The 18,420-nt window shown below is 33.3% G+C and overlaps 1 protein-coding gene across 1 annotated transcript in view; it reads left to right on the top strand.

The window, feature by feature from the left end:
* The window catches only part of LOC115881389 (dynein heavy chain 6, axonemal-like), a 92,822-nt gene extending 83,560 nt beyond the window's left edge, over positions 1 to 9,262 (top strand). Inside the window, exon 5 of the mRNA XM_030898847.1 lies at positions 9,118 to 9,262. Coding sequence (XP_030754707.1) covers positions 9,118 to 9,157 — 40 coding nt within the window. The 3' untranslated portion in view covers positions 9,158 to 9,262. The remainder of the gene's footprint in view (positions 1 to 9,117) is intronic.
* Positions 9,263 to 18,420: the final 9,158 nt, after the last annotated feature.

The following is an 18,420-nucleotide window of genomic DNA, read 5'->3' as shown; positions in this document are numbered from 1 at the left end:
ACAATGCTCACAGGTATAATTTACGTCGCCGTCCAGCATTTTTCAACCCAGGTGACAAGGTTTGGCGCAGAAATAAAGTTCTTTCCGATGCTGCTTGCTATTATACTGCAAAATTAGCGCCACCGTACATAGGACCGTTCACCATCAAACGCAAATGCGGTTCTTGGTCGTATGAACTCCAAGACGACCTAGGTTGCTCAAAAGGAATCTGGCATGTACAAGATTTAAAACAGTACACCGACCCAGCACTTGCCAATGAAGTTTCAGATCCTGATGAGTAACTGTTTTATTCTATTTTTTTTTCTGAGGTAGCGAGTAGGTATACTCCCAGTGGTGGTCCGACCTACTTCAGGGATGCGCCCCTGCCCACGCGAGCCGTGATTTGCTCTCAATCCTATTTTCCTGAGGGGAATCATGTCCTAACCTTTAATCCTATCCAATGCCAAAATCCTTGTCCTACCTCCTGTTCCATTTAGAATTTAGAGTCCCTAGAATTAGTTATTATTAGATTAGTTTTTTTTAGTTACAGTACCTTTAACCCTTATCAGTTAGTACCTTTAAAGTCATATAGTTTGTAATTTTTATTTCTTTTCGTTCCTAGTTACTTATAATTATCAATTTCTTTCTCATTTATATCTTACTTCAGTTCACTTTTCTATTTGCTTTCAATAATTTTCTTCGCTTTCTCTTAGTATACATTTAGTAGTTCTTGTTTATCATCGTCGGAAAATTTTCTCCTTAAATTTCCCTCCTATTCCAAGGAGAGGGGGGGTTGTAACGTGCCAAAATTTCACTAAACTATTTTATTTCTTTTCTTTAATAATTTAACGCTAATTGATATTATTATTAGTCTGAAATATCGATCAGTTCAATTCAGTAAACCAAGAATAAATAAATCGTACTTACATGTTAACAAAAGTAATTATTCCATCCTTATTTTTAACTAAAACATGTTCACGTTTAATAACGTTTTTTGCTGGCACAAAACTGGTTTGATTTAATGCAATTTAATATTTATTTTAGCCGAAATAGATAAAATAATTCTTTCCGCCGTTAATTCTGTTATATACTAAATGCGTAGGTTAGAAATTTTTAGATTGAACTGTCAAATGTTTATTTATATTTTATTAACATTAACTATTAGGCAGCCCAAAATATAGCACAATAAATTGATTATATATTTTTGTATTTATTTAATCAACGAAGTAATTATTGGGCCTATTTGTCCTTGGTTAAACTCATTAAATTTATGTTGCTCTATTTTAATTTTTTTAGGTAGGAATTTTTTCTAAACATAATTGTCTTAAAAATATCGTATCGATCCGACAAGTGGGTCATGCGCAATATCTCTAGATTGTTGTTATTTATTGAATTTTTGAATGTTTGATAAGCAAATTTCTATATAACTTTCATTAATCTCGTTAGCTTTTATTTATTCTATTAATTATATAAAATTATTGATATTAACTTTATTTTTCCTTTAATATATAACTTTTTCTTCATCTTTATTCAGCTCATGGTTGGCAATCCATATTTTTATCAAGGGCTCGTGTTTTATCTGGCTATTTCTTTGTTGCAAAAAGGTTTTCGTTTTCTTGAGACTACTGGTTTAGTCACTTTATGTTCAGCTAGTGTGAGGTACAGGAGGCCTCTCTCAGTCATTTTTGTCAAGTTTTGATTTTTACCCTCGTGGGGATTTTTCGAGTGTGCCTCAAAAATTACTGCAGCATCCTATCTTACCTTTTGTTTTTTTGGACGGTGCACACGGTTTACCGGTGACGGGATTTCACCTCAAAAAGCTGATGAGTCCAACCAAGCAGCCCTTTTTATTGAGCACCCCATTTCCATCCAGGGGAAGAAATAATATTAATCGCCTGAGGATTCGTAGAATACCCTGAGTTAGCAGGTAAAGCCTATTTTTTTAAATTAATACATTTCTTTCCACTTTTTTCTTCTCTTTAAAAACTATCTTTTGGTATCTCGTACTATGGAGAAACTATAATATTATTTCTCCGTAGGGTTTTTCGTCGGAGCCGAAGAGTTTTTTATCTGGACCGAAGAAGTTTTTGTCTGGAGCCGAAGAAGTTTTTTCTTCTGTGTTGAAGACTTCTCTCTGAGCCAGTTTTTTTGTTGGAGCAGTTTTTCGCTGTATCCATTTACTTTTCTGGAGGAGTTGACAGTCGACGGTTGACAGTTGACAGCCGACGGTGTCTGCCCAAGATTGATTTGATTTAGAAGATTTTCAACTATTTGGTATCGTACAATTCAATTTTATTTTTTTTCCCTATCTTACGATTTGAATTTCATTGGTGTACGAATACTGAATGTAGATAATTTTTTTAACATTATAAATTTAATTAGAAAAAATTTTCACATACTTAATTCTGTTGATAAAATAATATTTCATTTTTTTCCTTTAATTTTTTTTTTTTGTAAAATTTAATACAGCTGACACAGTTTCTTTTTGTCTCTATTTAAAATTTAAATCTATTCATTTTTATCGATATCTAAATTTCTTGAACTGATGAATTCATAATTATTAGTTGATTATTTTGATTTATTTATTTAATAATTATATTATTAATTATTATTATTAATTGAATTGGTTTAGTATTATTTATTTGATTTATTAATTTGTTGATTAATTTGATATATTAGCTGAATTTAGTTGCGCTGATATATACATATATATTTTATTTTGTAAATCTTACGTGATCACAGAAAGATTACCTAGGTATTTACGTAATTTTACTACTTGCGTATTGTGAGATATATTTTTCTTGGTGCACAATTTTTTTATTGATTTATTTTAATTTACTATTTGCTATTTGGTATTTTCTATTTACTGTTTCCTATATTTTCCTTTTATATTTCAATAGAGGGGTACTGAAACTAATCCAGTTTGCATTATTTTTTATATTTCAGCGGCCCTATGTCTACATAATTCTCTAAGATCTTATTTTTTTTTTGTTTATTTATTTACTTTTTTTATTTATGTATTTGTGGAACTTGTAAGGCTTAAAATACCTTCAAATTCTGACTTTTTTCCGTCTAAAATCAATGGCGCTCTTAACCCGCCCTACTCTCGAATTTTCTGAGCTAGGGCATAAATTTGTTCATGACTAGACCCTGCAAATTCCATAAATATTTATTTTCTTAATCGCTAACTTAATAATATTTTTTCTTCTTCATTATTTTTTACTTCTTTTTCTAATTTTCTTTTCTTTTTTAATTTAAAAGAGAGCCGAGCTAAGGCCAAAACGCGTGACAAATTGCCCGCGATGTCCTTGTTGCTCAAGTGAAATGATGTCGTCCATAAAAAGACATATTTTGCCACTGATGTTTATGTTAGCAATGTCGTTAATAAAAGAGAAACAAAATGGGGCCTAATTACTGAGCCTTCTAATGGCACTCCCACATTCACAATGGCTTAGAGACAACGTGGTATCCACCCTCACAAGTTGACTTCTGTTGCTCAGATACGATTTAAACCATTCGAGAGATGATCCCTGAACCCATAGTGCTGCAGTTTATTAATTAGGATCTTATGGTTACACAATCAGACGCCTTAGAAAAATCACAGAAAATTGTTTCTGTAGAATGATGGTTGTTGTTTAGGCTGGGTAGCTTTGTGGGAGGGAAAACATAGCGTCATTTGTGGACTTGTTGTAGAAATCCAAATTGATATTCAGTAAGTATTTTGTACTTAAACACAAAGATACCAGCCTGCTGCTTTTAGCCAACCTTTCTATGATCTTAGATAGCGTTGGAAGGAGTGCAGATGGGCGATAGTTAGAAGCTTAATCTTTGTCTCCTCCCTTTGTGCAGTGGAATGATTGTATTGCCGTCTAAGACATTTTGGAAAAATACCATTTTGGGGCGACATGTTTATTAAAGTTGTTAGGTGGAAGTTAAGAGTGCTTTCTGGCAGATTCAGAAACATTTTTAAAGTTAGCCCGTCGGTCCAGAAGAGGATTTATTTTTGATGGTAGTAAGATTGTGCAGAAGCTCTTCAAGGAACTGGGTGAAAAAAAGAAGCGCCTTAAGTTTACATTATCATTAGAGATAAGAAAGTGGATCATGAGGGGAGGACATATGGTATTAGTTAAGTTTTTTTTTTTCGCTACATTTACAAAGTAATCGTTAAGGTTCTCAAGCGGGTAGAGATATTGCTAGACAAAGAAGCTTTGTTCCTCAAATCATTCACAATAGACCATGTTTCCTTAGCAACATTACCAGAATTGACTATTCTCCTATTATAATAAAAGGTCATAGCAGCGGCTCTTATAGTCTTATGATAAATTTTTCTGTATAGTTTTTACGTAATTGTGGAAAGAAGAGACTGTACAAGGAATTTTTAAATTGAGATAATGAACATGTTTTTAGAAGATATGCGTAGACCTTTAGTGGTCCAAGGTTTATTATGCTTATTTTTTATAGGCCTAAAAAGAGGAAGGATTTGAACTAGACTGGTTCAATGTTTTTACGAAAATAGAAAATTCGGTGTCGACATCATGTAAGAGCTAGTATCCCAGTTGGTTGTTTTACATAAGTGGCTGAACTTTTGAGCATTCTTTTCTGAAAAATGCGGCATAATTTACGAGGGCATTTTGATTTTGGACTTTTATCGAAAATTCAGTTAAAACTGCTTCATGATCAGAGACCGAGGAAAGCTAAAAGACGTTGCAGGCGATGGAGTTAGGATCAAAGATGACACAACATAGTCTATAGTACTAGAACTGGTATTGGATGCTCTGGTGATGAGCCTACATGCATAGTGCATTCAAAAGAATCAAAATGGACTGAAGAAACTCCTGAGCAACACATACACTAAGAAAGTCCAATATTAAGATCACCACACCTAAAATTAATTTGCTTTTCAAGGGCAGGGACTCAAGCAAGCAGTAGATTATGACAGAATAATTGCACGTCAGAGTCGGGTGTTCTATAAATACAAATAATGTAAAGGGTCATAAGCATTATGGTGGACAATGGAGAAAATTCGAATACTTTTCAGATAACAAATCATTGTACCTAGTTACCTCGGAAAGTCGTTGTTTAAGGAACATTATCATAGTACCTCCATGAGAAAAAGTTGTTCTATCAAATCTGGCTACTGTGGTATATTAATTTTTAACAAACACAGGCTCATCAAAATTCAACCAGTGCTCAGTTATGGCAATGATATCTGGAAAATTCAAAGTTCTTCTAGTAAGATATAATTAATCTGTTTATGTCTTAAAGGACTGAATATTAATAAAGGGCAGACCAAGCACTATCGCTTAATTTTTCAGACGGTGCTAGATCACTCTATTCGCGTCAATTCAATAAAATTTTTTACTCTTATTTGGGGAACCACTGGAATAATATTTGCCATGACTTTCCTAATCTTTTGAAGTCGTAGAAGGCTCTCCGCAGAAAAGAATGACCTAAGCTGAAAGATCTGCATCAACTTTAGTTGAACCAATACCATAGGCGTTGTGGAAGCGGTAGTACAACTTACGCAAGGATTCCAGGTCACTAGAGTAGCCCTTCTGATGCAAGCATCAATTTGATGCTGTGGTACTAGTGTGTCCTTCCAAAACACACACTGGATGGTTGATCGTGAAGATATAGCAAGGCGAGAGATAGCCTAAGAGATTTCAAAATGGAGGGTCCCTCAACACAGCCAACACGTAACGTCCATTTTACCGCATCTGGAGTCCTGAGACAGCCATTACTATAGGTGGGGTCATCGGGTCCTCTTTGCCAAACCATCTCTCTTCACTTCCCTGCACAATGAATTTCTGGATTTTCCATCGCCAGGGACTTGCAAGCAGCTATAGCCTCCCTGTCAGACCCAATCTTAATAGTTCTTACCTCCCTTGGCATAGTTGCCAGTGGTGGGTCAAGTAGGTGAGGTAGCTTGCGGTATCTTTATAAACGTTGGGTCAAAAGTCAACCATTAGGTACCGCGGTACAAAGATGGCGAAAAAATAATGTTTTTATTTTTTATCTTGAAAATGAAAAGCGAAAGACTAATGAAATTTTATGGAAGCATTACTGTTCTAACAGACTTAAACACGAACTTAAAACACACATTCTGGTAATTTTCTCACTTTTGTAAAATGAGTGGAAGGGGTTGAAATAAACTACCCCTATCATTCTTGTTAACGAAATTTAAAGAAAAATGTTGTCAAACACATGCAAAAAAAATAATTTGAATAGTTTAGTTTGTTTAGAAACTTTGTTATTTAGAAACTTTTTTTTATCTCTTGTGTTTTTTTGATAAAACTCACCGATTTGAAATTAAAAACTAAAATGTAAAGCATTACATATCACGACCAAAAACATTTTTAGATAAAGAATCTAGTGGGCTGCTGTATTTTTTTAGGAAAAAATCTAGTCGGCCGCTGTCACTTTTTTTAGGATGTTTCTAATATTATTTTATTTGACATTACTCTACTGCAGTACGTTATTATCTTACGATCAATTAATTATTCCGAAGCTTTTTTATGATCTATTTAATTGCGTAAAAAAGGTGTTTTAATTAGGTATTGTAACGTTTTTAGTTCGTTACATGTCTTTCATATATAATATATGATGTCTGGCGTATCACCACCGGAGTCCGTATCGCTCAGGCCTGATCATTTACTTGACGCGCCTGACGTAATTTTTATGTTCTCTAGTCCACAACCCTGTTATCGTTTGACTGCTGTGGAGGCGCTATCAACATCGCTCCAAGGTCTCCGTGCTTAACCTCACTTGGTTTTGCCGCTCTGTTGCATACCCGACTTTTAGAAATTGCAATTATTTAAATATTGCTGTATAATTTGAATCAGCTGCTATTTCGAAGCTACAGGTAAAGATGAGATATTATCCTTTTAGATTCGATATTATTATTGAATATTTTTTTTTAGAATTAAGAGTTACGGATGTCCCAACTTAACTTGTATTTTGCTGGCACGTTTGCGTTCCTTTGCTTGTATCCTCCGGGTACTGTATTGGAAGAAAGGGCAAATTGCCTTTGTTTGTGTATAGACCCTCGGAAGTATTTCGAGCTAGGCTTGTTTTGTTTATTGGACCTTGTTTGATTTTAAACAAGAGTTTCGTAATTTTAGGGTCTTATGGACGGACATTATCTTATGGACGGATGTCCAAGTTACGGACAGTATCCAAGGCACGGGTAGTGTCCCCATATTGCCACAGTATGCCACAGGATGTACCCATATTGCCACAGGATGTAGCGTAAGCCCCATGCTGCTTCATTTCCATTTCTAAGCCTAGTCAGTAGTTACGGCTGTATTGATTCATGGTGTCCTCGTTCTGGCCTCTTTAGAGTGTTGTATTGGCCAACAGGATTGCCGACAGATAGTACAGAAGTAGAGGGCCTTATCGGTTTCGGATTAACCTCCCACCCCTCAAGGTCACCAAATGCGCAGAAACCAAGGTTTGAGAAACACGCGCACACCCATGTTGAAGGTCACCATATCCCTCCCCACCGATCCCCCCCTCACCGTTCTTTCAAAGTCACCATGCCTTCGATCCCCATAATGCTATTTGTTATTAACTTTCTATAACTGAAGTGAACAAATTTGTTAACAAAATATAATACACTAGAAAAGACTAATTATACAAAAAAATTCCATACCTACTTATTATTTGCTGGAGGGCAGAATGAAATGCAGTTAATATGCCATATAATTAAAAAGAAGATATAAAAATAACAGAAAAACAATATTTATTTAACAGGTAATCAGAATATATTATAAGTAAAAAAAAATAACCTATCTACAAATTGACAATTATCCAATTTAAACCTGGTAAAACAGAAGCATCTCGAAAAACTTCCTATAACTGATTGATTAATTAGTAAAAAAACAATATGCTAGAAAAAAGTTATTTTTACTAAAAAACTATATTGTTAGAAACAAGTAAAACATACATGATAGGACAGAAAAAAAGCTATTGAAATGTATATGTTACCCTAAAAACCATATAACTGATCGGTGCCTGCGTGGGTCCCGAGAGGATACGTGACGTCTTGAAAAGTTAAAAGTACGGCTGCTGGTAAAATCTAAAATTCCTCTGGTGGACACGGTATGTTAATAGGGGTTTAAAGTGATTATCTTTTAAGGAAATACATAATAGATATCTTCTCGGTACTCGGTACCTACGTGGGTCCCGAGAGGCATTGTAAAACGGGGCTGCTATCCCTTGGAATGCAGAGTTTCAATTATTCGAATTGATGGGTGGCCTTTGTCATAGGCTTTCGCTGGCCGTGCTTTGTTAATGCCTTCCGCCTCTCTATGGTTTAGTGTCATATTTCTGAAAAATCATGTTGCGAGATTTGTTTTTCGTGATCCTTTTTTCTTTTTATGGTGGCTAAAATATCTCTTCAGTCGAAATCCATCGATTTTCATATGTTAGGAGCTTTTATTTTATTTAAATACAGGTTTATCGCACGGTTTTAATTAGTATCAATTAAAAATGTAAATTTGGTCGTCAAGGATATCACAGCAAACAATAATTAAAAGTAAATTGATCTATGATTATATAACTATCAAAACCTTTGCGATATCTCCCAGAATTAACTTCACTATCTTTATCTATAATGAGAAAACCATATTTATTATCCCAATATTTCGCACATATTTCCAAGAACATATTAAACGATATATCAGGTGATACATGATCTGAATATATATGCCGTAAATTCATTTCATCTTGCTTAAACATTATAATAAAATTTGCATTATCACGAACTAACTGTTATGCCTACCCATAGAAAAATAAGTCCTGATAACATTCTGCTTTTCACACATCAAATATAAAAACTGAATTTAATATAGCTTTGGAAGGGTGAACGATATTAGTTTTATCACAAAATGTATAATAACCTAAACCAGTAATAGGTGTCACAACACTTTTGAGATATTCATATTTTGGTTGGAATAAGGATTTTGGGTAATTTTCTTAAAAAAAAATTAATTTTAAAGTTTGATACTCGATAAATTCATTATGATAACAGAAATCAAATTGAAATATACTTGGGAATGTTGTATAGGGATTTATTTATAAAAACATACATAAAAAGCTGCTATAAAAAACTCGAATTATGTATTTTTTCGTTTTTAGAAAACGCTGTTACTGTACTTGGCACCTTGTGGCACTGTAAGCACTGTACTTGAAACTCTATGGCTCTAAAAAGAAATCTGGCTGTGTATAAAAAGCTATAGTAAAATTTGGAAATTATTGTAATTTTATTAAAGAGAAACACAAGTTTACAATTTTTACAACAAATTAAAGACCTACCTATAGAACAGATTCCTGCAAAAAAGTGAATTTTGAAAAAAAAAATGTCGCTTGGAACCCTATGGTTTCTCAGCCCTCGAATTAATAAGCTTCCAATTGAATTACATCTTCCAGATTATCAGTATTGTGGTCCAGGTACTAAATTGAATAAACGATTGAATAGAGGTGATGATGTGGTCTGAAGAAATATGAATGTGCTATATTAAATTTTGATAGTGTAAATGGGTTAGGGACGCACTGGGTTGCATATAAAAAAAAGATACTATTGCTACATACTATGACAGTTTTGGTGATTGACAACCACCACTCGACCTAATATATTACTTACAAAAAGGATGTTATGCAGCTAAAAATATATATTATACGTATGAACGACAACAAAAATTTGGTACAATATATTGTGGGCATTTATGCCTAAATTTTCTATCGAATTTTTAAACTGATTAAATATATTAATAAACTATTTTGTGTTTTATTACCCAAATATTGTTTAGTTGCTATTTAACATCATGAGTGATCACAGTACAATTGATAAGTTTGGGTGTATGTTACAGTCAAAATCTGATTTAAATGATGTTGTGACAGTGAAATATTTTAATGCGATATTAGAATCTAAAATTCTACGTGTATTAGAATCTCAAAATAGTGTTATAGAAAAAATAAATACAAATTTTCATGAGAATATATTAAAAACCATCACTAGAGTTATAGATTTGAGTGAAAAGAAAGTTGATCAAATCATGTTGATTGTATCATCAAAATCTAATATAGATGATGCTGCGACGACGAAATATTTTAGTGATATATTAGAAGCTAAAATTCAACGCGTATTAGAATCTCAAAATAGTGTTATAGAGAAAATAAATACAAATGTTTGTGAGAGTATACTGAAAGCAATTACTAGGGCTATAGATTTGAGTGAAAAGAGACTTGAAAAAAAATATTCGAGAGTATATGAAGCTCGTATACGAAATCAACCACCCGAATAAATAGTAGTAAACATTATAACATTATACTGTGAAGAAAGAAACAATGAGTCCAGAAAAAAAAATAATAAAGCGGTTAATTGATTATCAAGGTCGTTTTTCGCGTATATATAGCAGATGATGATCAATTCGCATTAGTTCGTTTAACGCATTTACGATGAAACGTCAAAGTGAAGATATATTAAAAAACATAAATACCGCGCTTAATGCATTTAAAAAATGTGGTGGTAATTAATATGACATGTGAGGAATTACAGTATTTACCGAAAAAAGTTATGATTACATGTACATCGGATGAAATTGCATATGTATGGCTCAAATTACCGAAAGAATTACAGAATGATGGTGATATGTAGAAGTACCAATACTGTAATGATCATCACCAATTATACGACGGCGATGTTTATGATGGTCCACCACCTAGAAGAATATTTTGCTGTTATTGTCAAATTAATGATGTTAAAATAAAAAACGAGAATAATATAAAAATGGAGGATGTGGTGGATGATGGAAAAGATGATAAAAATCAGTTTTGCTACAATTGTTTTGAAGTATTTAAAATACAATAAAAGACTGTACAACTATATAATGATAATATTAATAAAAACGACATTCATTTTACTCACGCAGATGTAACTAATATTAGAGTATATCTAAACTCGACTGTGTTTCCTTATGAGAGATAAAATTTAGATTTTAAAAAGAAATGATATGGATCTACATATTATGCATACGAAAATTTTTCAAAAAAGTTATTATGATAAAGACTACTGTGATGCACTTATGGATGTAAAAGATTTTGCAAATCAACCCGTCTTTATTATAGACACATCACACCAGACTGAGGCTATAAAATCTTCAACTGTTGATATTAAAATTGAGTTTTCTACTGCAGAAACGTTCGCTACAAACATTAGAGTATATATATTAATTATTCATGACTCCTATGTATAATATTTTAAACGGCTCTGTCACTGATAAAGCTATTTACTAGTATAGTAATAATATTCACCCCACCACATGTTACTTTTCTACCCCCACCTCCAACTTAAATGTATTTAAGAGGAAAAAATCTGGAGAAAAAATATCATTTACAAATCAAGCCCAAAATGGTAGACGTCAATGGTAGCAGTGAGACTAGCACCTTATATACAGGTGATACAGTACCCAACATTAGTCTGGAGGATGTCTAGTTGAGATCGGAGGGCGGAGATGTTAGCCAGTCGCACTGGTTTTATGATGACAGGAGGATAGATTTAAGAAATTTACCCGACCAAAGCGACTGGCATTACGCTAGTAGGGTGTCTACACCGGATAATGGGCCTTGCGACTCAACAACGCCATGAAGGAAAAAAGGACTGTTATTTTAAATTTTAAGTTTAGATTAAGATATGTTTAGAAAATAAAAATATGTTATTTTAGATTAAGTAGAAAAAAATGTTATTTTAGATTCTAGTTAATTATAGATTATTAAGCATATATTTTTTATTATTTCAAAACCTTAAAATCCGAGTGTTATTTAAAAAAAAATATTTTTTTGAAAATCGTATATATTCTAGAAAGAGATATTTAAATCACATTCTAATTCTAAAGTGAAGGTATGTTATAAAAATAAAAATAAACAAACACACTATGAGGAAAAATATATTTATTGCAATAAGTACCGTATGATCGAAAAAAAATGGCGTCCAGTTGGCTGGGAAATGACGATCAGTGACATCTCCCATATAAATTTACATATAAAATGACAGCGATCTTCATTTCATAGCCACCGTTGACGCCGTTTTTTCTCGATCATACGGTAGAACTAGTACATTACTTAGTTACAACATTGAAGACATATTTAATACAGCCAGACAATATTTATTTAACAATAGGTTGTATTTGAAGACTGTATTATAAAAAAAATAAATAAAACATATATAGTATAACTCGGTATGGTATATCTCTTGCGAAAAAAAAATTTCGGACATTCGCGTTTTTGGAGAAAACGCCATAAAAAGAAATGAAATTCGCGAAAGCGCGAAAAAATTTTTGGTCTCCGCGAATTATTTTAATTCATAGGTCCAAAAATTTTAAAGTAGGGAGAAAAAGTTGGTCTGCACGATCACATCGATTTTTTTTCTTTGTCTTTTTATATTTTTTTCTCTTCTATATTGTATTTTCTTTTATAGATATATTTTTGTTATAAAACTTTTTTTTTGCGTGGAGTTGGAAAAATCCTTCATGGACGACTACATTGCCCATACAATGTACTGTGCCGGATTCCTACCGGCTAAAAAACCAACACCTTTATATGTATAAATATATACTATACATATACATGTATAGTTTATATTTATACATATATATTACTGAAATAAAAGAAATAATTATGTTATGAGGACAAATAATACCCCCATTCGTTGATGCACCATCTTAACACATCAACTTCCTGAAACTCATCATAATTAGGAACAAGCGTTTCCACCGGATATCTTGAGAGAATATCCGGCTCATTTCTCAACATTTCAGCATATTTTTTCCGAGAACAAATTCCACTTTTGAGTATCGTTATTTTCTTTTAGGGCCGTCTCTTTCTTTTCGATGTCGAAGGTTGGTGCTTCAATACTTGCCGATGGCTAGCAGGTTTGTTCTGGGGGCTTTCGACGTGGAAGGGCGTTGCTTGTCGATTTGCGGAATCGACGGCGACGTCGGATTAATTCCCGATATCGCAACATGTTTGTGCCCCTCGATGTTGGTGGCTGGAATTTGCGGGACCGCCTGTAAAATAATTAAATCCTGGTGAATCATTATTTTAGGCCCTAGTGGTTGTGTGAATGACGATTTCTCCACAGATACTTCTCCAGCTCTCAGATGATGGTTCTGTGGACGATTCCTCAACAGATGTAGGTCGGGTTACGACGGGTGATGGTGGCGGCGGTGATCTTGATGATTCCTCCACAGACGCGGATATTTTTATTTCTTTCGCGTGAGCCCCTACTCCAAATCGATTGCGGGGTTTGTCACAAATTAGGTCTAAGTTTTTGATGACAGAACCCTTACCGAACACGCGATTTATCACATCCTCGAACGATTCTTTATCAGATATGATAAAGTTTATTTGTTCTAGGATACAGGAACCCTGAACATCGTTGTAATAGTCCGTGAGTATTGATTGTGTGGGTGTCATGGGTTTCCGGTAGAAAACTTCCGATTTTTCAACGGTATTGGTTGCACTACTACACAGACGTTCTACTATTTCCGGAAATATGTCATCGTCCGACATAATAAAATCTAATTGTTCCTCCGTAATGGAACCCCACGCGATTTTATAATGTTGGCGCAAAAGTTTCCTTAGATTTTCAGACATCTTCACGGGACTATGTCTAGGATCTAACTAGCGACGGTACCTGCTACCCCTAAGCATCCTCGGTTTAGTAAGTGGGCGTTAACGTATGATCACAGCGGCGCGAAAACTATCATTTCTTTTAGCTTTCTGAACGTTTGTGGCAACAACGCTACTTTACAGACGAATGACATAGTATCGTTTATAGAACCAATTCTACCTATACACAGGGTGTTTTAACAAACATAATATAAACACCACTTCATTTTATTTTAATTTCATGAGTGATAATGATATAAATGATAAAAATTTGGTTTGGTATCTCATACTACTATTTTTTTATCAGTTATTTTTATTTTGTTTCACATTATATGTCATATACTACTGATCTATGGGGGTTGGTGTAATATATTTATGAAAAAAAATATAGGTACTTAAAAATATATTTATTAAAAAAAATATATATTATAATGAGTATTTCGGTTATTTCATTAGGTATAGCTGTATATGAAGTCTCCGGTGGCGCTCCCGTTCCCTCTCTCGGAAAGCTTTTTTTTCTGTTTTATTTAGCCCTGCGGCGTCGGCAGGATTATTGGGTTTTTTAACGAGTAGCCTAGGGAGTCATAAGTGGCGCCACCGGGTTCTTCCCAACTTCTATCAGCGGGTGGCCACTCGCGTTGCTTGTTGGAATGTTCCCCAGGAGTGTCCCAGCTGTGGTTTATTGGTGGCCACTCGCGTTGCTTGTTGGAATGTTCCCCAGGATTGTCCCAGCTGTGGTTTATTGGCGGCCACTCCTCAGCGTCTCCCATCGGCGTGTTCTTGATTTCTTGAGTCATGACTTTGAATTTTACTTCGTTGGAAGTTTGGGATGTATATGACTGTACAAGCTATAATTTCAGGTTTTATACTGAAACTATAAGTCCTCCCATCATCCCCAGAAGAAAAATAAAATCCGCCACCTCCCTCATTACATCTTCTATAACCAATCAGGAAAGAATCCCCCACCACCCCAGCCTCTATGAGTTCTAAGATTTAAAAAAAACCTTGGAAGAAAATAAATCCTCACCAATCAAAATCACTATATATTTCAACGCATTTTTGTACTGCAGCAACAACCAATAAAAAATGTACAAAACCCCCACCACTTTTTGATGCATTTTTATACTATGGCAATAGTCTGCAATGTTCTAGATCAGATCATCATTCTTTACAAAAATGGCAAATAAACCAGTTGCTGTTTTAAAGCCTTATATTATCAACCGTAATGTAGAGTGTGTGGGGTGTTCACAGAGAACACACATAATAAGTATGGTTGGTCTGTGTGAAAAATGCACAGCAATACACTTGGAAGCAACAGCAGCAGAAACAAGACAATTAGGATACATGAGGTATAGAAGATAACAACCATACGGTGATGAGATAGGCACTAGTGGAGCTGTACAAGACATCGGCATAGTCGCAGCAGCAGGAGAAGCAGGAACAGCAGCAGCAGGAGCAGCAACAGGGGCAGCAGCTGGAGCAGCAACAGGAGCAGCAGCAGCAGCAGCAGCAGAAACAGCAGCCAACAGTAATATTCAAGATCAATTATTGGTTGCCCTCAATGATTTATATCCAGAAGCAGCAGCAGCAGCAGAAGCAGCAGCCAACAGTAATATTCAAGATCAATTATTGGTTGCCCACAATGATTTATTTCCAGACGCAGCAGCAGCAGAAGAAGCAGCCAGCAGTAATATTCAAGATCAATTATTGGTTGCCCTCAATGATTTATATCCAGACATAATATTAATAGATGATATCATCTAATTTATGTTTTATAAGTTATTAAAAATAAATTGAGTTATACTTATACAATTTTTTTATTAATAAAAAAGTAAAAAAAAAGTTTTATGATCAAGTAGGCTTTGAACCCAAGACTTCCTTTAATACTTATTTATCAATAAATATGTAAAGCTCACTTGACCATAAAACTTTTGGTTAAACAATTATATTATAGTCATATCATCTTACTTTTTTAAATAGTGAGCTTACAATATTTCTTCCAATTGTGACATTAATATTTCTTTAATTTTTTTTTAATAATACGGCTGATGAATTAACTGAGAATTCATGATGAATATAATACTCAAAACATAATATCTTACTACCCTAGAAATGACACTAAATTAAACATAATGTAATAATTTTTATATATCTGATAATCTACATATCTTGTTTTGTATATATGAAAATCTTTTTTATTATACAATTGTTTTGCTTATTGGTGATAATCTTATGGGTGATGAAATGACAGTAAACAATTAAACATATTTATATTTATTTTATTTTTGTGAAAAGTAATGACATTACCTACAACAGTGCTGAAATGCTATATCTATTTACTAAAAGTATTTTTTTAAAATGCTCTATTTATAATTCACAGTCATTAATATTGGAATTTAATAATTCTAAATTTGTATTAAGTAGGTCTATATTTTTATTCACCTAATTAATTTCAAAATCATAGTACTTTAACAACTTAGAATCTAATGGGTAAAATAACGCTAAATAATTAAATAAATTTTGAGTTTATATTTATGAAAAATAATGATTTTTTACACACAAACATTGTCGAAATTATAAAACTAATTACTAAAAATATTCTTCATATGTCCTATTTGCAAATCACAATTCTCAATACTGGAATTCAATACCTCCAAACTCGAATTCAGTACTGCCATATTTTCATTCTCCTGATTTATCTGGGACTGAAGATCACTTAGTTTCTGCTGGATATCTTCAATTTTACATCTAACAACCGCTATATCATTTTCAAGTACTTTTTTTTCTGTCGTCAATCCATTTGAATTTCTTTTCAACGATCTGCAAAAATCATATGTTTTCTCCATTAAAATTCTATGATCTTCGTTTCGGAAATCTACCAACCATTCTCGTTGCGATGGAGGTGATGCTGGTGAAAAACTTACACTGGGCCCGGAGTTGTCAATATTGGTGGTTGTATATTAAAAGTTTTCTTCAGGTTTTCTTTTTTGGTTACCTTCGCAGCTATTTTTTTGCGGTAAAAAGTATTGGGTGATGATAGAAGTAGACTTTCCAACTTTGACGATCTTTGTCCCATTGAACTTCCCCTCTTTTTCTTCATGGAGCTTATTGATTTATTTTTATTTTTTATGACCTTCACTGGAGATTCTATCTGATGTTGGGTATGCATTGGCTCTAAAATAACTGGAGTTGAACCATCTGCAGGTATAATTATTTCTTGATGTATTTGTATACCGTTGGAATTGTATGCGTTAGATGCATTCAAAACTTGATTGGGCAGGTGTTCGTCAAGCAACTCATTTAGGAGTCTTTCGAAATCAGGATTCAAATCTTCCTGTATAATCTCACACAAATCTTCTTGAGATTCTTTTCCCATTATAGTAGACATTTTTTAAAAAGTTGGCTGACAGAAAATCTGTTAGATACTGACTAGCTTAACATTTGGGTCGCTCTTTATAGTTAAGAACTATATACCTCCTCCACGATTTACCTCCACCCCAATTTCTAACTCATAGCCATTCTCAAACGATTTTACCTTTAGGGTATATTAACATATAAATTTTCCAGTTCGTCTTCAGAAATTAGTTTTTGAGCGATATTTAAAAATATGTTTAGATTAATTTCAGGGTCAGTATTATAAAACTCGATGTCGTTAAGGTAGAGTTTTACACGTTAATGGAACAATGAATCTCTTATCGTCACTATTTGACAAAGCAACTTTGTTTTGAATATATGTATATACATCGTGTAACTCACTTTTAAATATTTGCATTTTCTAAATATTAACCCACCTTGCTCTACAATTTTTTTATAATCACTCATTTGAAGATCTTTGGTTATAGCCGATTTTTTTATGCCCTTAGCTTTTTTCATTTCGGTCTCTTGTGATGCAACATAATAAGCTTTAGCACCATAAAAACATTTAATTACATCTCCTGAGAATTCATCCTTCATTCTACCTAATACAGATTCACTAACTTTAATATTATACATATTATCATGTTTAAAATTTGATGTATCAAATTTATCTGGGTTGTTTAAAATAGTATTATAGAAATTCTCAGCATATATTTTCAAAATTAGTGAGTCTGTATCCGTATACAATAAGGAAGCATTGTCACCAAATTTCTTTTTTATGAAGTCATAGTAAAATTGATAGATCACAGTTTTCGACATATCAAGTATAGAAAATCCTATATATATTGGTCTAACATAAATAATTTTGACCCTACCCATGTGAATTGCGACAATATTTTCAGTAAATATAGAACATGTTTTGACATTTGGACGAGATATTAATGTTTGAGCACCTATTTTACTTAAGCGATTCCCCCAATGTGTTACTAGTTTTATATCTCTGCGGTTTTCTACATTTTCCATAGTCTTTCCGAAAACCGCATTATTAAATAGTTTATAGAGATTTTTCTCAAAATTTGTTTTAGATTTGTTTTGTAATTCCCTATTAAAATCGATATAAGTTTTTAACCAAGGCGATTGTTTAAATTTTAAAATTCTATGTGTCTGAATAATCATCAAGCCATGATTGATGGCTTGTTTTAGCATTCTACAATGCACCACATATTTTCGTTTATCATCCAGATTTGGAATTAATTTTGGCAATTTACATTTACCATTTGGTGGAATTATGTTTTCAACTAAAAATGCCAGGTCTGAATGGATATCATGTAAGTCACGCGGATAGTGTACATCAACTTCTAAAACATATCCATATGGATTATTGTCGGGGATAGACATTATATTTAATTTTGATAT

The sequence above is a fragment of the Sitophilus oryzae genome, unplaced genomic scaffold (genome assembly GCF_002938485.1).
Source record: "Sitophilus oryzae breed Bouriz unplaced genomic scaffold, Soryzae_2.0 scaffold_1718_pilon_pilon, whole genome shotgun sequence".
NCBI lineage: Eukaryota > Metazoa > Arthropoda > Insecta > Coleoptera > Curculionidae > Sitophilus > Sitophilus oryzae.
This window is presented reverse-complemented; position numbering and strand designations above follow the sequence as displayed.